We start from the raw sequence: 20,999 nt of genomic DNA, 5'->3' as shown, positions 1-20,999 counted from the left end.
GCCACCGCGCCAGGTCACTCATTCCTTTTTTTTTTTTTTCTTTTTTTTTTTGAGATGGAGTCTTACTGCCGCCCAGGCTGGAGTGCAGTGGTGTAATCTTGGCTCACTGCAACAGCGTAATCTTGGCTCACTGCAACCTCCGCCCCCTGGGTTCAAGTAATTCTCCTGCCTCAGCTTCCCGAGTAGCTGGGATTACAGGTGCCTGCCACCATGCCTAATTGTTGTATTTTTAGTAGAAATGGGGTTTCACCATGTTGTCCAGGATGGTCTCGATCTCTTGATTGGCCTGCCTTGTGATCCTCCTGCGTCGGCCTCCCAAAGTGCTGGGATTACAGGCGTGAGCACCGCACCCAGCTGATCTTTTTTTAAAGGTGGGAATTGATTTTTGTATATGGTGCTATGTAGGAATATAAATATATTTTTATATATTTGGATACCAAGCAGGATGACCAATATTCCTGGTTTGCCTAGGGTTTTCAGGTTTTCTGGGCTGTGGGACTTTTCAGTGCTAAAACTGAGAAAATCCTATCAGTGGGGATGAGTTGGTACCAAACACCAAGTATGCTGCTATTTACTGAATAGTTCATTGTCTCCTTTGCTGATGCCACTTTTGTTACGTGTTGGTAAGGTTTTCTAGATGTATTGTCTTTCACTGATGTTAAAACGATAGGGTGTATTTTTGGACTCATTATGAATAACATTACTTTTGAAAGAAAATTTTCTTATAATAATTTTTTCTAAGAAAGTCTGAATTATTTGATTTGTCTGTCATTGACATGAGACTGTTTACAGCTTTGGTTTCACACTTTTTAACACAAAATTCAGTGCCACATTTTATATCAATATTTGACCCCATTGTAGCTACGATTGTTACTTGTTTCCTGGGTCTTTCCTCTGGGTTCCCTTTTATCCCTCTGAACTAGGCCCTTTCTTCGGTTCTTGTAGGTTTGCAGGCAATAAACTTGGTTGGCCTTCGTATGTCTGAGAATGTCTTATTTTACCCACACTCCTGAATTATGGTTTGACTTAGTTTTCAGTTACTTTTCTCCAGCACTTTGAAGACATTGCTCTATTGTCTCTTCTACACACACCTAAGTGCTACAAAAGTGTTGGCTCTGGTGGTGATGATAGTGTCTAGGTACAGATTATTTTATTTGTCCTACTTGTTACCTATAGGAGGAGCCTGTTCTGGGACATGCCCCGCCCTCTAGCCTTACACTATCCCGGGACAACATGCTGTTCAGGTCAGCATGTCAGCCGCCTCCCACACCCTGCGCATGAGGCAGCAGAGAAAGGAAGGAGGGGAAGGTTTGAACATCAGCTGGAGTCTCACCTGCACTCGCACATCCTGCACATCTCTAGGAGGATCGTCTCGTTTCTGCACTGAGACCTACTGGCAGAGTGAGGATATAGGCCCCTGAATGCAGTCTGGCCACTACTGGTGTCTTCCTCCTCTAGGGCAGGCCCTGGACACCCACGCATTTCCTCTGCCCACCACCAGCGCCTCTCCTCTGGCTTCCTGCAGAGCTGTCCAGATTCCTACCAGGGCTGAAGTCTCACCTTGACACTGCCTAGCTGTCAGCCCCGGCCATGTGTTTCCTCTTGCTCTGGGAATGAAGAGACCATCAGTATCGGGATCCCCCTGGTGGATATTCTACTGCTGTGTCCCTTCCACCAGATTGGAACTTCTTGGAAATGAATAGTAGCCTGAGTTGGGCAGGAGCCACCAAACTTCCCCGGGCATTTCATTTTCAACCTCCAATCTCCTTCCCAGGGATCAGTTCTGTTAGTTCCATTTCGCGGTTCGTGATCAGTCCAATATCAGTTTTTCTTTTTTTCCACAGGACAGTGAGGTCTTGGTCTAACTTATTGCCAAGCCTACATAAATTTAGGATGATTTGATTGCCGAAAGTGGTTCACAGATTTGGCTGGCACTAAGCACTTTTCATATCCAAGAGTCCAAAGATGTAACTTAAAGTTCCCATGATTTTTAGGTGTAAATTATCTCCTTTTCTACAGACCTCTAACAGCTACTCAAAGGGTCATGGATGTCTTACATCCTTTTTAAAGCAATGACTGTCTGTGTGTCTTTCTCTACCCGGTAAATTAGCATATATTTTAATATTTGTCTCTATTTAAAACACATATTTTGACATTTCTCTTTATTACAAAACAAAATTTATGAAATGGAAGCAGCAGAAGGTAAAATCCAGGCTCCCTTTACTTCATCGTCCTAACCTTTTTTTTTTTTTTTAGAGACGGAGTCTCGCTTTGTCGCCCAAACTGGAGTGCAGTGGCCGGATCTCGGCTCACTGCAAGCTCCGCCTTTCGGGTTTACGCCATTCTCCTGCCTCAGCCTCCCGAGTAGCTGGGACTACAGGCGCCTGCCACCTCGCCCGGCTAGTTTTTTGTATTTTTTAGTAGAGACGGGGGTTTCACCGGGTTAGCCAGGATGGTCTCGATCTCCTGACCTTGTGATCCGCCCGTCTCGGCCTCCCAAAGTGCTGGGATTACAGGCTTGAGCCACCGCGCCCGGCCTCGTCCTAACCTTTAAGACCCATCTTAGATCCTAAGCCCTCATTACCCCAGTAATGCCCCTAGTTCAATTCTTTCTAACCATTTCTGCCCAAATGTTGATAGTCAATCGTGAACCGCCTGAGGTTGTTCTTTAGTTGTTTAACACACGGTGGCCTGATTTGAGGGATCTGAGCATAAGCCCCTTGAGAGGTAGTCAGATGTAGCCTGTTGTTATTTCTGGGGTGTCCCTCTATGTCAAGCATATAGTAGTTGCTTAAGAAACACTTACTGAATTAACTGTAAGCTACCACCACTATTCAGAGGTGCCACTTCCCAGTCAGGAGCACATTACACTTCCCAGTCAGGGGCACATTAATTAAAAAGTCTGAAACCTTACCATGAGCAGCTACAACAGCAGCACCAGCAGAAGCAGCATGCGTTGGACCCGCGACTCCCCGCTCCGGGTTGGCCTGGGGCGGCGCCTGGTGCGTCCTGGGCGACGGGCATCTGCCGCTTCCGCATCTCCATCCGCTCTGATCCCATCGGCTGCAAGAGGGAGAGGAACAAAGCGGGAGGGGGTCCCAGCGTTATGAAGGCGTAAGCCCAGGAAGTCAGCTGTCTGGATCATTGAACAGATACAGTGCGACTATATTCAGGTCATTTTTGCTACTTCTCGTAAAATTTAGTGCTTAGAATCTTAGGATCAATTAATGTATCCAACATGTAATGCTTATCCTCTGCCAAGCACTGAGATACATTCCAGGGATAAACTAGCAGATGGAAGGCCCCGCCTTAGGCGCTCACAGTTCAGTAAAGGAGACAGAAACGCACACGCACTGAAGACTCCGCAGGCAGTGCTATGCAGGGCCGTTCCCAGCTCCAGGCATCCCTGTGGCCTGAACCAAAGCGGGGCAGGGATGGTGGCAGCTTCCTAACGCTGCCCGTGAGGCCAACACGCAAATATGGGAGGAGGTCAACATGGAAAGGGAGGCCCGGCTAATACAGCAGACTGAGGAGAGGTCAGAAGAGAAGGGGAGTCCTGGAGGCCACAGTGGCCGGAGTCACATCTTTCCTAGCTGCGTCACCTTGCAGAAGTGATCGAAATTGGGATGTGGAAGCATTCAGAACCCCGCCTGGTATAGAGCAATTGCTCAATTATTCCCAGGAAGCCAGGCAGGAGAGCCAGACTGTGGCCTGCCCAGACCTGTCTTGCCATACCGGGGACGGTCACCCTCACCTACTTCAGTGGAGGCCAAGCCATACAACACAAAAGAGCTGTGCCCTTCAGCCTCTGCCCTGTTGTTGGGGACTCCAAGAATGTGAAAGAAGAGAGATACAGAATCAGCAAGAGAAGCAAGAAATTGCTAAGCCCCATTATACGTTGGATACTATCACTTGATGGAGCTAATTGCAAGCTAATATCAAGGACACACACATTAAAGAACCATAAATAGGACTTTGGAATTAATATCTGGATCTATTATTCTATTTCAACATTAGATTTGTCTGTTCCTATTGATTATTACCTAATCCTCTATACTACTGGACTTTGTTCTAATTATTTTATTTATTTTTATTTTTTAAATTATACTTTAAGTTCTGGGATACATGTGCAGAATGTGCAGGTTTGTTACATAGGTATACACGTGCCATGGTGGCTTGCTGCACCCATCAACCCGTCATCTACATTAGGTATTTCTCCTAATGCTATCTCTCCCCTAGCCCCCCATCCCCTGACAGGCCCTGGTGTGTGATGTTCCCTGCCCTGTGTCCATGTGTTCTCATTGTTCAACTCCCACTTAATGAGTGAGAACATGCGGTGTCTGGTTTTCTGTTCTTGTGTTAGTTTGCTGAGAATGATGATTTCTAGCTTCATCCATGTTCCTGCAAAGGACATGAACTCATCCTTTTTTATGACTGCATAGTATTCCACGGTGTATTGGTGCCACATTTTCTTTATCCAGTCTATCATTGTTGGGCATTTGGGTTGGTTCTAAGTCTTTGCTATTGTGAACAGTGCTGCAATAAACATACATGTGCATGTATCTTTATAGTAGAATGATTTCTAATCCTTTGGGTATATATTCAGTAATTGGATTGCTGGGTCAAATCGTATTTCTGGTTCTATATCCTTGAGGAATCGCCACACTGTCTTTCATAATGGTTGAACTAATTCACACTCCCACCAACAGTATAAAAGTGTTCCTATTTCCCCACATCCTCTCCAGCACCTGTTGCTTCCTGACTTTTTAATGATTACAATTCCAACTGGCATAACATGGTATCTCATTGTGGTTTTGATTTGCATTTCTCTAATGACCAGTGATGAAGAACTTTTTTTCATATATTTGTTGGCTGCATAAATGTCTTATTTTGAGAAGTGTCTATTCATATCCTTTGCCCACTTTTTGATGGGGTTGTTATTTTCTTGTAAATTTAAGTTCCTTGTAGATTCTGGATAATTAGCCTTTTATCAGATGGATAGATTGCAAAAATTTTCTCCCATTCTGTAGGTTGCCTGTTCACTCTGATGATAGTTTCTTTTGCTGGGCAGAAGTTATTTTAATTAGATCCCATGTGTCAATTTTTGCTTTTGTTGCCATTGCTTTTGGTGTTTTAGTCACGAAGTCTTTGCCCATGCCTATGTCCTTAATGGTATTGCCTAGGTTTTCTTCTAGGGTTTTTATGGTTTTAGGTCTTATGTTTAAGTCTTTAATCCATCTTGAGTTAATTTTTGTATAAGGTGTAAGGAAGGGGTCCGATTTCAGTTTTCTGCACATGGTAGCCAGTTTTCCCAACACCATTTATTAAATAGGGAATCCTTTCCTCATTCCTTGTTTTTGTCAGGTTTGTCAAAGATCAGATGGTTGTAGATGTGTGGCGTTATTTCTGAGGCCTCTGTTCTGTTCCATTGGTCTATATATCTGTTTTGGTACCAGTACCACGTTGTTTTGGTTATTGTAGCATTGTAGTATAGTTTAAAGTCAGGTAGCATGATGCCTCCAGCTTTGTTCTTTTTGCTTAGGATTGTCTTGGCTATACAAACTCTTTTTTGGTTCCATATGAAATTTAAAGTAGTTTTTCCAATTTTGTGAAGAAAGTCAATGGTAGCTTGATGGAGACAGCATTGAATCTATAAATTACTTTGGGCAGTATGGCCATTTTCAGGATATTGACTCTTCCTGTCTGTGAGCATGGAATGTTTTTCCATTTGTTTGTGTCCTCTCATATTTCCTTGAGCAGTGGTTTGTAGTTCTCCTTGAAGAGGTCCTTCACATCCCTTGTAAGTTATATTCCTAGTATTTTATTCTCTTTGTAGCAATTGTGAATGGGAGTTAAGTCATGATTTGGCTGTTTGTCTATTATTGGTGTATAGGAATGCTTGTGATTTTTGCACATTTTGTATCCTGAGACTTTGCTGAAATTGCTTATCAGCTTAAGGAGATTTTGAGCTGAGATGGTGAGGTTTTCTAAATATACAATCATGTCATCTGCAAACACAGACAATTTGACTCTCTCTCTTCCTATTTGAATACCATTTATTTCTTTCTCTTGCTTGATTGCCCTGGCCAGAACTTCCAATACTATGTTGAACAGGACTGATGAGAGAAGGCATCCTTGTCTTGTGCCAGTTTTCAAAGGGAATGCCTCCAGCTTTTGCCCATTCAATATGATATTGACTGTGGGTTCGTCATAAATAGCCCTTATTATTTTGAGATACATTCCATCAATACCTAGTTTATTGAGAGTTTTTAGCATGAAGAGGTGTTGAATTTTATCAAAGGCCTTTTCTGCATCTATTGAGATAATCATGTGGTTTTTGTCATTGGTTCTGTTTATGTGATGGATTGTGCTTATTGATTTGCATATATTGAACTAGCCTTGAATCCTAGGGATGAAGCTGACTTGATGGTGGTGGATAAGCTTTTTGATGTGCTGCTGGATTTGGTTTGCCAGTATTTTATTGAGGATGTTCGCATTAATGTTCATCAGGAATATTGGCCTGAAATAGTCTTTTTTTGTTGTGTCTCTGCCAGGTTTTGGTATCAGGATGTTACTGGAACCAAGTTCCTCTTTTTCTATTGTTTCTATTGTTTGGAATGGTACCAGCTCCTCTTTGTACCTCTGGTAGAATTCGGCTGTGAATCCATATGGTCCTGGGCTTTTTTTTTGGTTGGTAAGCTACTAATTACTGCCTCAATTTCAGAACTTGTTATTGGCCTATTCAGGGATTCGACTTCATCCTGGTTTAGGCTTGGGAGGGTGTACGTGTCCAGGAATTTACCCATTTCTTCTAGATTTTCTAGTTTATTTGTGCAGAGGTGTTTATAATATTCTCTGAGGATAGTTTGTATTTCTGTGGGATCAGTGGTGATGTCAGCTTTATAATTTTTTTATTGTGTCTATTTGATTCTTCTCTCTTTTCTTCTTTATTCATGGCTAGTGGTCTATTTTGTTGATCTTTTCAGAAACCAGCTCCTTGATTCATTGATTTCTTTGAAGGATTTTTTGGTGTCTGTAACTCCTTCAGTTCTGCTCTGATCTTAGTTATCTGTTGTCTCCTGCTAGCTTTTGAATTTGTTTGCTCTCGCTTCTCTAGTTCTTTTAATTGTGATGTTAGGGTGTCCATTCTAGATCTTTCCTGCTTTCTCCTTTGGGCATTTAGTGCTATAAATTTCTCTCTAAACAGTGCTTTAACTGTGTCCCAGAGATTCTGGTATGTTGTGTCTTTGTTCTCATTGGTTTCAAAGAACTTATTTATTTCTGCCTTAATTTCATTATTTTCCCAGTAGTCATTCAGGAGCAAGTTGTTCAGTTTCTATGCAGTTGTGCAGTTTTGAGTGAGTTTCTTATTCCTGAGTTCTAATTTGATTGCACTGTGGTCTGAGAGACTGTTTATTATGATTTCCATTCTCTTACATTTGCTGAGGAGTGTTTTACTTTCGATTATGTGGTCAATTTTAGAATAAGTGCCATGTGGTGCTGAGAAGAATGTATATTGTGTTGACTTGGGATGGAGAGTTCTGTAGATGTGTATTAGGTCCACTTGGACCAGAGCTGAGTTCAAGTCCTGAATATCCTTGTTAATTTTCTGTCTCATTGATCTGTCTTAATATTGACAGTGGGGTGTTAAAATCTCCCACTATTATTGTGTGGGAGTCTAAGTCTCTTTGTAGGTCTCTAAGAACTTGATTTATGAATCTGGGTGCTTCTGTATTGGGTGCATATATGTTTAGGATAGTTACCTCTTCTTGTTGCATTGATCCCTTTACCATTATGTAATGCCCTTCTTTGTCTTTTTTGATCATTGTTGGTTTAAAGTCTGTTTTATAAGAGACTAGGATTGCAACCCTTGCTTCTTTTTGCTTTCCATTTGCTTGGTAAATATTCCTCCATGCCTTTATTTTGAGCCTACGTGTGTCTCTGCACTTGAGGTGGGTCTCCTGAATATAGCACACCGATGGGTCTTGACCTTTATCCAATTTGCCAGTCTGTGTCTTTTAATTGGGGCATTTAGCTTGTTTACATTTAGGTTTAATATTGTTTTGTGTGAATTTGATCCTGTCATTATGATGCTAGCTGGTTATTTTGTCCATTAGTTGATGCAATTTCTTCATAGTGTTGATGGTCTTTACAATTTGGTATGTTTTTGCCGTGGCTGGTGCTGGTTTTTCCTTTCCATGTTCAGTGCTTCCTTCAGGAGGAGCTCTTGTAGGGCAGGGTAGTGACAAAATCTCTCAGCATTTGCTTGTCTGTAAAGGATTTTATTTCTCCTTCACTTACGAAGCATAGTTTGGCTGGATATAAAATTCTGGGTTGAAAATTCTTTTCTTTAAGAATGTTGGCCAGAAACGGTGGCTCACACCTGTAATCCCAGCACTTTGGGAGGCTGAGGCAGGCAGATCATGAGGTCAGGAGATCAAGACCATCCTGGCTAACACGGTGAATCCTCGTCTATACTGAAAAATACAAAAAATTAGCTGGGCATGGTGGCAGGTGCCTGTAGTCCCAGCTACTCGGGAGGCTGAGGCAGGAGAATGGCATGAACCCGAAGGCAGAGTTTGCAGTGAGCCGAGATCATGCCACTGCACTCCAGCCTGGGCAACAGAGTAAAACTCCGTCTCAAAAAAAAAAAATGTTGAATATCGGACCCCACTCTCTTCTGGCTTGTAAGGTTTCTGCAGAGAGATCCGCTGTTAGTCTCATGGGCTTCCCTTTGTGGGTAACCTGACCTTTCTCACTGGCTGTCCTTAACATTTTTTCCTTCATTTCAACCTTGGTGAATCTGATGATTATGTGTCTTGGGGTTGCTCTTCTTGAGGAGTATCTTTGTGGTGTTCTCTGTACTTCCTGAATTTGAATGTTGGCCTGTCTTGCTGGGTTGGGGAAGTTCTCCTGGATAATATCCTGCAAAGTGTTTTCCAACTCAGTTCCATTCTCCCCATCACTTTCAGGTACACCAATCAAATATAGATTTGGTCTTTTCACATAGTCCCATATTTCTTGGAGGCTTTGTTCATTCCTTTTCATTCTTTTTTCTCTAATCTTGTCTTCACACTTTATTTCATTAAGTTGATCTCCAGTCTCTGATATCCTTTCTTTTGCTTGATCAATTCGGCTATTGATACTTGTGTATGCTTCACAAAGTTCTTGTGCTGTTTTTTAGCTCCATCAGGTCATTTATGTTCTTCTCTACAATGGTTATTCTAGTTAGCAATTCCTTTAACCTTTTTTCAAGGTTCTTAGCTTCCTTTCTTTGGGTTAGAACATGCTCCTTTAGCTCCAAGGAGTTTGTTATTACCCACCTTCTAAAGCCTACTTCTGTCAATTCGTTAAACTCATTCTCTGTCCTGTTTTCTTCCCTTGCTGGCGAGGAGTTGCGATCCTTTGGAATAGAAGAGGCATTCTGGTTTTTGGAATTTTCAGCCTTTTTGCGCTGGTTTTTCCTCATCTTCATGGATTTATCTATCTTTGATCTTTGATATTGGTGATCTTTGGATGGGGGTTCTGTGTGGACGTCCTTTTTGTTGATGTTGATGCTATTCCTTTCTGTTTGTTAGTTTTCTTTCTAACAGTCAGGCCCCTCTACTGCAGGTCTGCTGGAGTTTGCTGGAAGTCCACACCAGATGCTGTTTGCCAGGGTATCACCAGCAAAGGCTGCAGAAGAGCCAAGATTGCTGCCTATTCCTTCCTCTGGAAGGTTTGTCCCAGACGGGCACCCGCCAGATGCCAGTTGGAGCTCTCCTGTATGAGGTGTCCATCGACCCTTGCTGGGAGGTGTCTCCCAGTCAGGAAGCACGGGGGTCAGGGGCCCATTTGAGGAGGCAAGTCTGTCCCTTAGCAGAGCTCAAGCACTGTGCGGGAGATCTGTTGCTCTCTTCAGAGCCGCCAGGCAGTAAGTCTGCTGAAGCTGCTCCCACAGTTGCCCCTTCCCCGAGGTGCTTTGTCCCAGGGAGATGGGAGTTTTACCTATAAGCCCCTGACTGAGTCTGCTGCCTTTCTTTCAGAGATACCCTGCCCAGAGAGGGGGAATCTAGAGAGGCAATCTGGCTACAGTGGCTTTGCTGAGCTGCAGTGTGCTCCGCCTAGTTCAGACTTCCTGGCGGCTTTGTTTACACTATGAGGGGAAAACCACCTACTCAAGCCTCAGTAATGGTGGACGCCCCTCCCCCTACCAAGCTCAAGCGTCCCATATTGACTTCAGACTTCTGTGCTGGCAGCAAGAATTTTGAGCCATTGGATCTTAGCTTGCTGGGCTCCGTGGGGGTGGGATCCACTGAGCTAGACCTCTTGGCTCCCTGGCTTCAGTCCCCTTTTCAGGGGTGTGAATGGTTCTGTGTCACTGGTGTTCCAGGCACCACTGGGGTATGAAAAACAACTCCTGCAGTTAATTCGGTGTCTGCCCAAACGGCCGCCCAGTTTTGTGCTGGAAACCCGGGCCCTGGTGGTGTAGGCACTAGAGGAAATCTTCTGGTCTGTGGGTTGCAAAGACTGTGGGAAAAGTGTACTACCTGGGTTGGAGTGCTCTGTCCCTCAAGGCACAGTTTCTTACGGCTTCCCTGGGTACCCAACTGTGTTTTCTAAATAGATATTCTGGCATATAGGAAGGCTAAGAATACTATATTGAATTCTCTTATAATTTGATAGAGTTCCCCGACCCCTTGCACTTCCCAGGTGAGGCAACGCCCCACGCTGCTTCTGCTTGCCCTCCGTGGGCTACGCCCAGTGTCTAACCAGTCCCAATGAGATGAGCCAGATACCTCAGTTGGAAATGCAGAAATCACCCACCTTCTGTGTTGATCTCACTGGGAGCTACAGACGGAGCTGTTCCTATTCAGCCAGTTTGCCAGCCACAGGTATTTCTTTTGTTTTTGAGACGGAGTTTCACTTTTGTTGCCCAGGCTGGCGTGCAATGGCACGATCTTGGCTCACTGCAAACTCTGCCTCTCAGGTTCAAATGATTTTCCTGCCTCAGCCTCCCGAGTAGCAGAGATTACAGGTGCCCACCACCATGCCCAGCTAATTTTTGTATTTTTAGTAGAGATGGGGTTTCACCACGCTGGCCAGGCTGGTCTCGAACTCCTGACCTTGTGATCTGCCCACTTTGGCCTCTCAGAGTGCTGGGATTACCGGCATGAGCCACAGCACCTGGTCTTAATTAGTCTCACATGTAAGTTTCAGGACTACAAGAAAGACCCATCAAAGGGCTTTACTGTTCTTTCTTCTTTCATCCACTGTGAAAGCCATGCTCCCAGCATACTCAGAGACCACCCACAGTGCTCCGCTGGGGTTACTGAACTGGTGTGGCTCACTTAGCCTAAAGGTGGAGGCAGAGACACGTGGTCAGCCACAGTCATGCTGTATGGGTACCACAGGGAGACAGCTTTGAAGGCAGAAACTCTGGGCTCAAGTGACTCCAGGGATAACCTCTTCACCTCACCTGTGGAGGAGACAGCCTAACCATGGTTTCACTTCATTCACTCAATTCAGGGCACTGAGGCCGCAGGACAAGCCAGCACAATCTCCAAACCAAGATGTTTTGAACAAAAGATGCTCCAGGTAAGTATTATTTTCTATGAGATATGGATGCAACTTGCCTCATTAAAAAAAAACATTCCTTGGGAGGCCAAGGCAGGCAGATCACTTGAGGTCAGGAGTTCGAGACCAGCCTGGCCAACATGGTGAAACCCTGTCTCTACCAAAAATACCAAAAAAAAATTAGCTGGGTGTGGTGGCACACACCTGTAATCTCAGCTATTTTGGAGGCTGAGGCAGGAGAATCACTTGAACCCAGGAGGCAGAGGTTGCAGTGAGCCGAGATCATGCCACTGCACTGCAGCCTCGGTGACAGTGAGACTCTGTCTCAAAACAAACAAACAAACAAAAAATCATATCCTAATTAATTTCCAGAAGTAGGAAGGACGGTGACATGGTGCTGTCCCAAGGTCTCAGGAGAGTCCTGTTCCAACATCTTGGCCACACTGGGTCTTCCCAGTCAGTCCATGAAGTATCTGTTCACTTAAATTCCCTCTTACGTGTGCGGCAAGGGTCTCTTCAAACAGGTCTTGCACATTTTTGATAGGTTTACTCCTGAATATTTTGTAGGTCAATTTTTGCTGCGGTCATAAATGATATCTTCCCCTGATACCCAACTGTGTTTTCTAAATGGATATTGTGGCATATAGGAAGGCTAAGAATACTATCTTGAATTCTCTTATAGTTCCAGTAATTTTTCTGTTGATTATTTAATTAGATGGTCATACTGTCTCTACATAATCACACGAGTCTCTTTGCTTCCTGTACCTTTTTAAGGTATCTGTTCTTACCCTGGTCTTATTTCATTGGCCAGGAAGTTGAGTAAATACTGAAAAGTAGCAATAGTACTAGGCACGTTTGTCTTCTTCAAGACGTTCTTTAATGAGCAGACTGTTAGTGTTTTGCTGACAAGTATGCTATGTGTTGGAGGTTTCTGGAAGATAACATTTCAAGTCAAGCAGGCTTTCTTTCACTATTTATGTGGTATAAAATAAGCTGTGCTAACTTATTAATATTAAAAACTTTTTAAAAATTTTAACTCTCTAGCCCTATGTCATAAGCTAACATATTTTATTTGTTTATACACACCTATCTGTTTGTAAAATATCTGGAAGAATTTTAATGACTGAGTGAGCTAACTCTTAGAGAACATCATAAGGTTTCTGAGGACCAAATACAGCCATTAGAAGTCAAAGGTAAATTCTATCAAAGTCTGTTATTATGCATTTTTTTTTTTTGATACGTAGTTTTGCTCTTGTCACCCAGGCTCGAGTGCAATGGTGCGATCTTGGCACACTGCAACCTCCACCTTTTGGGTTCAAGCAATTCTTCTGCCTCAGCCTCCCGAGTAGCTGGAATTACAGGCGCCCGCCACCACGCCCAGCTAATTTTTGTATTTCTAGTAGAGATGGGAGTCAGGCTGATCGTGAGCTCCTGACTTTAGGTGATCTGCCCACCTCAGTCTCCCAAAGTGCTGGGATTACAGGCATGAGCCTCTGCACCCGGCTGTTCTTATACATTTAAAAAAAATTTTTGAGACTGGAGAGCTCTGGCCTTGTATACATTTTTAAAAACAGCTTTATTGAGGTCTAACAGACATCCAATAAACTGCACATGTTTAAGGTATATAATTTGATAAGTTTTGACATGTGTACCTGGGAAGCCATCATCACAATCAAGAGGGTGAACACATCCTCATCCTCAAAAGTTTTCTCAAAACCCTGCCTCTTGAGAATTTCTCTTTTGTTCCTTCCCTCTTATGCCTCTGCCTTTGGTACTCATAGATCTGCTTTCTCTCTATATCCATTAATTTGCATTTTCTTGATGTTTATATAAAGGGAACCATACAACATCTTTTTTTCGGTCTGGTTTCCTTCATGTAGCACAATTGTTTTGAGATTGTTGCATATATCAATAGATCATTCCTTTTTATTCCTGAGCAGGATTCCACTGTATGGATGTACCACTATTTGTTTCTCCATTCACCTATTGATGGACTTAGACCTTTTTGATGGTTGCTGAAAAGATTAGATATACAAGACATTGTCTTCTTTTGAACATGAAAATCTTTTTTTTTTTTTTGAGACGGAGTTTTGCTCTTGTTGCCCAGGCTGGAGCGCAATGGTGCGATCTCAGCTTACTGCAACCTCTGCCTCCCGGGTTCAAGCAATTCTCCTGCCTTGGCCTCCCAAGTAGCTGGGATTACAAGCATGTGCCACCACGCCCGGCTAATTTTGTATTTTTAGTAGAGACAGGGTTTCTCCATGTTGGTCAGGCTGGTCTCGAACTCCTGACCTCAGGTGATCTTCCTGCCTTAGCCTCCCAAAGTGTTGGGATTACAGGCGTGAGTCACCGTGCCCAGACGAACATGAAAGTCTTTTATCAGATTAAATTAGAAGAGACTATTATTAAGACTGTATTCATGTTTACTGTACTATAATTTTGACATTTTAAATCATTTAAAGATTCGATAAGTGTACAGAAATACATGCTATTCCTGGAAAAGTTTACTAACAATCTCTCACTTCTCTGTACCAAAAAATTCTAAATTGATGGGAATGGCTTTCACTACCTTCCTAAATGTTGGAGTGTTTGGTGGTGGGAGTGATCATTTATACCATACCCTGCTGTCTGTGGAGAAATGCAAGAGCCTGAGGGGAACTAAAAGTGTTAGTAAAACACGAATATTAAAAAGAAGCAAATGCTGATTTGATAATTGCTGAAGCTGACTGACACAGGGTTTGTTATACCATCCTCTCTACATATGTGTGGTTGAAAATTTCCTTAATAAAGTTTTTAATATGTTGAATTCTTTTAGATTTAAAAAATCTATTTAGATGAGCATATCAATTTCCTCCTTTGAATAATGAAGTGAATTAATGCATTTCTCGATGTTGAGTCACCCTTACCTTACTAAGCAAACTCTTCTCAGGTTTAAAAGATAATCATTCTTTTATTATACCACTGAAATAAATGCTACCTATTTACAAGATTGTAAAAACATGCCATCACTGTATATGTTAATTCCACTAGTCTTTTCAGACATTGGTATAGGATCTAATTAGCCAAACCAGCTTCATACATCTTCTCCTTTGCCTTCATCATATCTGTGGGAGAACTCTGTGCACATATCATTTCCATTTGTCCTTTCTAACTAATGTGGAATCAATGCCTTTTGACAGTGTTCTTCTCTCCTTTTTTTAGTCTGTCTTTGGCAGAGAATGCTGGGCATCATTTTACTGTCCTTTGGAATGACCATGTAAGTCACACACATCATCCCCCAGGTACTGGCTGCCTTCACTTGACGGTCCTAGGGCTCAGAACTTAGACGAATGTGAAATCATTGTTAGCAACCTCATATGCTAACATGTATGGGATTTCAAAAGCAGCCTGAAGGCTGGACACGGTGCCTCATGCCTGTAATCCCAGCACTTTAGGAGGATGAGGTGGGCGGATCGCTTGAGCTCAGGAATTTGAGACCAGCCTGGGCAACATGGAGAAACCCCATCTCTACACAAAAATATAAAAACTAGCTGGGTGTGGTGGCACGCGCCTGTAGTCCCAGTTATTCGGTCGGCGGGCTGAGGTGAGAGGATTGTTTGAGCCCAGGAGGTTGAGGCTGCAGTGAGCTGTGATTCCACCACTGCACTCTAGCCTGGGTGACCGAGTGAGACCTTGTCTCAAAAAACCGCCCCAAAAAACAAAAAAAGCATCCTGAGGAAATGGGAATAATACAGGTTGATAGCTTATTAAACATTTCAGATCTCAACCAAGAGACAATCCTCAAACAAGGCTTTTCCAAATTCCTAGGAACTCGACATTTAAGAGGACTTTCAAAATTCAACTAAAAGCCAAGGCAAACTCTTAGTTTTGATCACAGTCTTTTAGTATTTTGGGATTGAAACCAGTAACTAGTTTTAAAAAAAGCTTTCACCTAACTAATTATCTCAGAGAGGTTCTCTTTCTTTCTTTCTTTCTCTCTCTCTCTCTCTCTCTCTCTTTCTCTCCTCTCTCTCTCTCTCTCTTTTTTTTTTTTTTTTTGGAGTCTTGCTCTGTCACCCAGACTGGAGTGCAGTGATGCGATCTCGGGTCACTGTAACCTCCGCCTCTTGGGTTCAAGCAATTCTCCTCCCTCAGCCTCCCAGAGCAGCTGGGATTACAGGCGCCCACCACCACGCTTGGCTAGTTTTTGTATTTTTAGTAGAGGTGGGGTTTCACCATGTTAGCCAGGCTGGTGTCAAATTCCTGACCTCAAGTGATCCGCCTGTCTCAGCCTCCCAAAGTGCTGGGATTAGAGGTGTGAGCCACCGTGTCCAACCCAGAGTAGTTATTTCTTATTTTCTGGTGAACACATTTGGTAGCCAGATTCCATTAATAGTTATTTATTTTCCCTATAGTGCCCAAATCCTGAAAATAGCCATTATTAAATTACGCATTGGGAATACAATGAAACACCAGTATTGTGTTTTTTAAAAAAAATCTCTTATCTCTTAAGGCCTAAGACTCAAGTTCCTGTTCCAGAAAGATATGGAATCATAGATGAGCTCCTGATGGAGAACCAAGAATCCAAAAATACATAAATTAAAAGCCTTCTTCAAAGACCCTAAGAAGTAGGATCCCACCATCACAGGATAATTTAGGGCCTTGAAAGAGTTAAACCATAATATAAGAAAATTTGAGAGGACAAATTCTCCTGGAGGAGACCCAAATCCCAAATCCATTTTCTTCTTTGTTTTTTGAGACAGAATCTCACTCTGTTGCCCAGGCTGCAGTACAGTGGTGTGAACACGGCTCACTGCAGCTTCAACCTCCTGAGCTCAAGCAATCCTCCTGTCCAAGTCTCCCAAGTAGCAGGAACGAAAAAAATTCTTTTCGTAGAGGTGGGATCTCATTACGTCCCGAACTCCTGGGCTCAAGCGAGGCTCCTGCCTCTGCCTCCCGAAGTGCTGAGATTACAAGTGTGAGCCACTGAGCCCGGCCTACTTTTGCTTTAATAAGCCTTGGCTCTTGAAGTATTTTTCCTTTGGGCAGTATGGCTGGGTAGATCATGGCTCCCACAGGGCCTCCATTAGTAACATCTTTGTCAGAACACAGTGCTACTAGATTACTCCTTAGTAATCTAGCTGTTTCCTGCTTTAGACACTGACCTTGAACATCTTACTTCATTTTAACTTATTTTTTTTTGAGACTGAGTTTCACTCTTGTTGCCTAGGCTAGAGTGCAATGGCGCGATCTCAGCTCACCGCAATTTCTGCCTCCCGGGTTCAAGCAATTCTCCTGCCTCAGCCTCCTGAGTAGCTGGGATTACAGGCATGTGCCACCATGCCGGCTAATTTTGTATTTTTACTCCTGACCTCAGGTGATCCGCCCACCTTGGCCTCCCAAAATGCTGGGATTACAGGCATAAGCCACCACCTCCAGCCACCTCGGTTTCACTTCTAACTTTGTTGTCCTGCACAGAATCTTGCCCTGTTGGGAACCCTGCCGCAGGCCTCACCATTACCCTACCCAAACTCTGGTTCATATTTCTTTTTACTCCTGGTTTCTGTGTCTTGCTGATCCATTCCACCCAACGCTTCCATCCAGAAAGCTATTGTGAATGTTACAGAGAAGCTAAAGACTACAGCCTGAAATATCTGACTGCAAATTCAGGATGGGATTGGGACTCTGGGCAAGCTGGGGCAATGATCTCACTTTAATCACTGATTCTGTTCCAAGCAAAAGCAATGACAGATAAGAAAAGCCTAAAAGCATGTAGATGAGTTCAAAACCAAGATAAATATACCTCCAACCAGAAATGCAATGGCAATGTAAATCAATGGGCAGAGTGGAAGCAGCGGGCCTGCTTGGCTGTCGGTCCAAGTAATAGGCAGAGGCAACATCAGTCCAGAAGCTAAAAGGGTCTAAAATTGCTCCAGGTTAAAATGTGGGGCTGGAGCTGCAGTCACTGCTTTAAAAGTTGAAAAGAATCTCCTCTTCCTTATGAAGGAAGCTTATAAGAAACACCAACTGTAGCTGACCTCTGCTGAGCCTAGATGTGGAATATGGGAGCATATAGACATCTCTGTGGTCTGGAATGAGCTGGAACTGCTGGTTCTGAAATCTGCCATATTCACAATACCACTTGGGCAGAAATTCTGAATTGTCATCATAACATCTGGCTCTTAGTAGGATGCCCAGATGTTCAGTGAAGGAAATCTTAATGTTTCTAGATGGAGGTAAGTAAAAACTAAGGAGGGCAGAAAAAAGATCAACAACAAAAAAGAATGAAACAATTACTTTAAAATGAACTTGCAACTGGTCATGGTGGCTCATGCCTATTATCCCAGTGCTTTGGGAGGCAGAGGTAGGAGGATTGCTTGAGGCCAGGAGTTCAAGACCAGCCTAAGCAACATAGTGAGCCCCATCTCTACAAAAAAATTTAAAAACTAGGCCAGGCACAGTGGCTCACACCTGTAATCCCAGCAATTTGGGAGGCCGAAGTGGGTAGATCACTTGAGGTCAGGAGTTCGAGACCAGCCTGGTCAACATGGTGAAACCCTGTCTATACTAAAAATACGAAAATTAGTCGGCCGTGGTGGTGCGCCTGTAATTCCAGCTATCTGGGAGGCTGAGGCAGGATAAACTCTTGAACCCGGTAGGCGGAGGTTGCTATAAACCAACATGCACCACCACACTTCAGCCTGGGCGACAGAGCAAGACTCTGTCTCAAAAAAAAATAAAACAAATAAAAAAATTAGCTGGTCTGATGGCACACGTCTGTAGTCTTAGCTACTCAGGAGGCAGAGGTTGGAGGAATGCTTGAGCCCAGGAGGTCAAGGCTGCAGTGAACTATAATCATTCCACTGCACTCCAGCCTGGGCAACAAAGCAAGACACTCTCAAAAAAAAAAAAAAAAAGGACTTGTAAACTAAAATTCCAAAACAGATGAAGAAAGACAGTCATTAAAATCACCCACTGGGGCCAGGCGCGGTGGCTCAAGCCTGTAATCCCAGCACTTTGGGAGGCCTAGACGGGCGGATCACGAGGTCAGGAGATCGAGACCATCCTGGCTAACACGGTGAAACCCCGTCTCTACTAAAAATACAAAAAATTAGCCGGGCGAGGTGGCGGGCGCCCTGTAGTCCCAGCTACCCGGGAGGCTGAGGCAGGAGAATGGCGCGAACCCGGGAGGCGGAGCTTGCAGTGAGCTGAGATCCGGCCACTGCACTCCAGCCTGGGCAACAGAGCGAGACTCCGTCTCAGAAAACAAAAAAACAAAACAAAAAAAATCACCCACCGGAATATGAATTGAATGTTATAGCAGAAAATGAAAAATAAAGTTGAGATGCTCAAATAATAATGAAGAAATCATTTACATTTAAAATGTCAAAAAATAGGAAACTAAAACAAATAGAAATAAAATAAGAACAGGTAGTCAGGAAAAAGAATCAAGTAGAAAGTTTCAAGGATATTAGAAATTAGTACTGAAGGATTAATTCAGAATCTTGTTCAGAAAGACTAAGAGATAAAAAGACGAGGCGCATCATCTGCAGGGTGTTTCCAGAATGGCGACGTGAGGGATGTAGACCCTCTCTCCAGCAAAATATAATCATGTAACTAGTGAGTTACTTAAAAACAATCATTTGAAGTCTCGGGAATTTTTTTTTTAAAGACAGAGTCTTGCTCTGTTGCCCAGGCTGGAGTGCAGTGGCGTGATTTTGGCTCACTGCAACCTCTGCCTCCTGGGCTCAAGTGATCCTCCTACCTCAGCTCCCCAAGTAGCTGGGACCGCAGGCACACACTACCATGCCAGGCTAATTTTTATATTTTTTGTAAAGACGGGGTCTCAGTATGTTGCCCAGGCTGGTCTCAAACTCCTGAGTTCAAGCAATCTGCCTTCCTTGGCCTCCCAAAGTGCTAGGATAACAAATGTGAGCCACCGGGCCAGGCCTAGTATTTTTTTGAAGAAGAAACTCTATACATGTATTTCTGTTCTTATTTCTTTTCTTAGATTCTTTAAAAGACATAGGATTGGCCGGGCGCAGTGGCTCACGCCTGTAATCCCAGCACTTTGGGAGGATTATATAAAGCAGTAACTATAACAATGTATTATTGGATTTGTAATATAGATACACTTTAATATGTATAGCAGTAGTAACCACAAAACAGTAGGGAGAGAAAGGAGCTATATATAAGAGCAAAGTTTCTATATCTTACTAGAATTAAGGTAGTATACATCTAAAGTTGATTCTGATACATTAAGAAAGGTATTATAAGCATTATAGAGGCCATTAAGAAATTACCTCAGGGCCAGGCACATTTTCTCATGCCTGAAATCCCAGCACTTTGGGAGGTTAAGGAAGGAGGATCACCTGAGACCAGCAGTTCAGACCAGCCTGGACAACATAGTGAAACCCTATCTCTACAAAAAATTTAAAAAATTATCTGGCATGAGGGTGCACACATGTAGTCCTAGCTACTTGGGAGGCTAAGGCAGGAGGACTGTTGAGCCCAGGAGTTTGAGGCTGCAGTGAGCTATGATTGTATCTCTGCACTCCAGCCTGTGTGACAAAGTGACACTCTGTCTCAAAGAAAGAATAAAAATTAAAAAATATATACATATAGTGAAAAAATTACTAAAGAAGTAAAATGGTACACTAGAAAATATCAACATAAAACAAAGGAAGTTAATAATGGAGGAAAAGAGGAACAGATTAGTCATGAAATAGATAGAAAGCAAAAAGAAAAACACAAAGGTAAATCTAAACGGATCAATGACGATGACAAGGTGAAAAGTGAGCGGATTAAACAATCCAGTCAAAAGACAGAGATTGCCAGAATACAATGAATACAAACATAATCCAACTATATGCAGTCTACAAGAGACACACTTTATTATTATTATTTTTTTTTTGAGACGGAGTCTTGCTCTGTCGCCGGGGGCTGGAGTGCAGTGGCCGGATCTCAGCTCACTGCAAGCTCCGCCTCCCGGGTTTACGCCATTCTCCTGCCTCAGCCTCCCGAGTAGCTGGGACTACAGGCGCCCGCCACCTCGCCCGGCTAGCTTTTTGTATTTTTCAGTAGAGACGGGGTTTCACCGTGTTAGCCAGGATGGTCTCAAACTCCTGACCTCGTGATCCGCCCGTTTCGGCCTCCCAAAGTGCTGGGATTACAGGCTTGAGCGACCGCGCCTGGCCAAGAGACACACTTTAGATTCAGAAATGCAAATAGAAAGTAAAAGGATGGAAAAATATATATCTGGCAACAGCAACCATAAGAGAGCTGGAGTGGCTCTAGTAATAGCAAATAAAATACTATTAAACACAAAATGTTACTAGAGATTAATAGGGACATTTTATAATGATAAAAGCGCTAATGTCTCAGGAAAATATAACAATTATAAATATATATACACCTAATAACAGAACCACAAAAATACATATAGCAAAAACTGACAGAATTGA

At 43.1% G+C, this 20,999-nt stretch overlaps 1 protein-coding gene across 2 annotated transcripts in view; it reads right to left on the bottom strand.

Annotated features, from left to right (window-relative positions):
- The window catches only part of RGS20 (regulator of G protein signaling 20), an 83,892-nt gene that overhangs the window by 15,143 nt on the left and 47,750 nt on the right, over window positions 1-20,999 (bottom strand). For both annotated transcript variants that reach the window (XM_033203674.1, XM_033203673.1), the window contains exon 2: window positions 2,915-3,063. In XM_033203674.1, coding sequence (XP_033059565.1) covers window positions 2,915-3,063 — 149 coding nt within the window. The remainder of the gene's footprint in view (window positions 1-2,914; window positions 3,064-20,999) is intronic.

The sequence above is a fragment of the Trachypithecus francoisi genome, unplaced genomic scaffold, assembly GCF_009764315.1.
Source record: "Trachypithecus francoisi isolate TF-2019V2 unplaced genomic scaffold, Tfra_2.0 Lachesis_group7, whole genome shotgun sequence".
In the NCBI taxonomy this organism is placed as follows: Eukaryota; Metazoa; Chordata; class Mammalia; order Primates; family Cercopithecidae; genus Trachypithecus; species Trachypithecus francoisi.
Note: the sequence above shows the minus strand (reverse complement) of the source record. Positions and strands in the feature narration are given on the sequence as shown.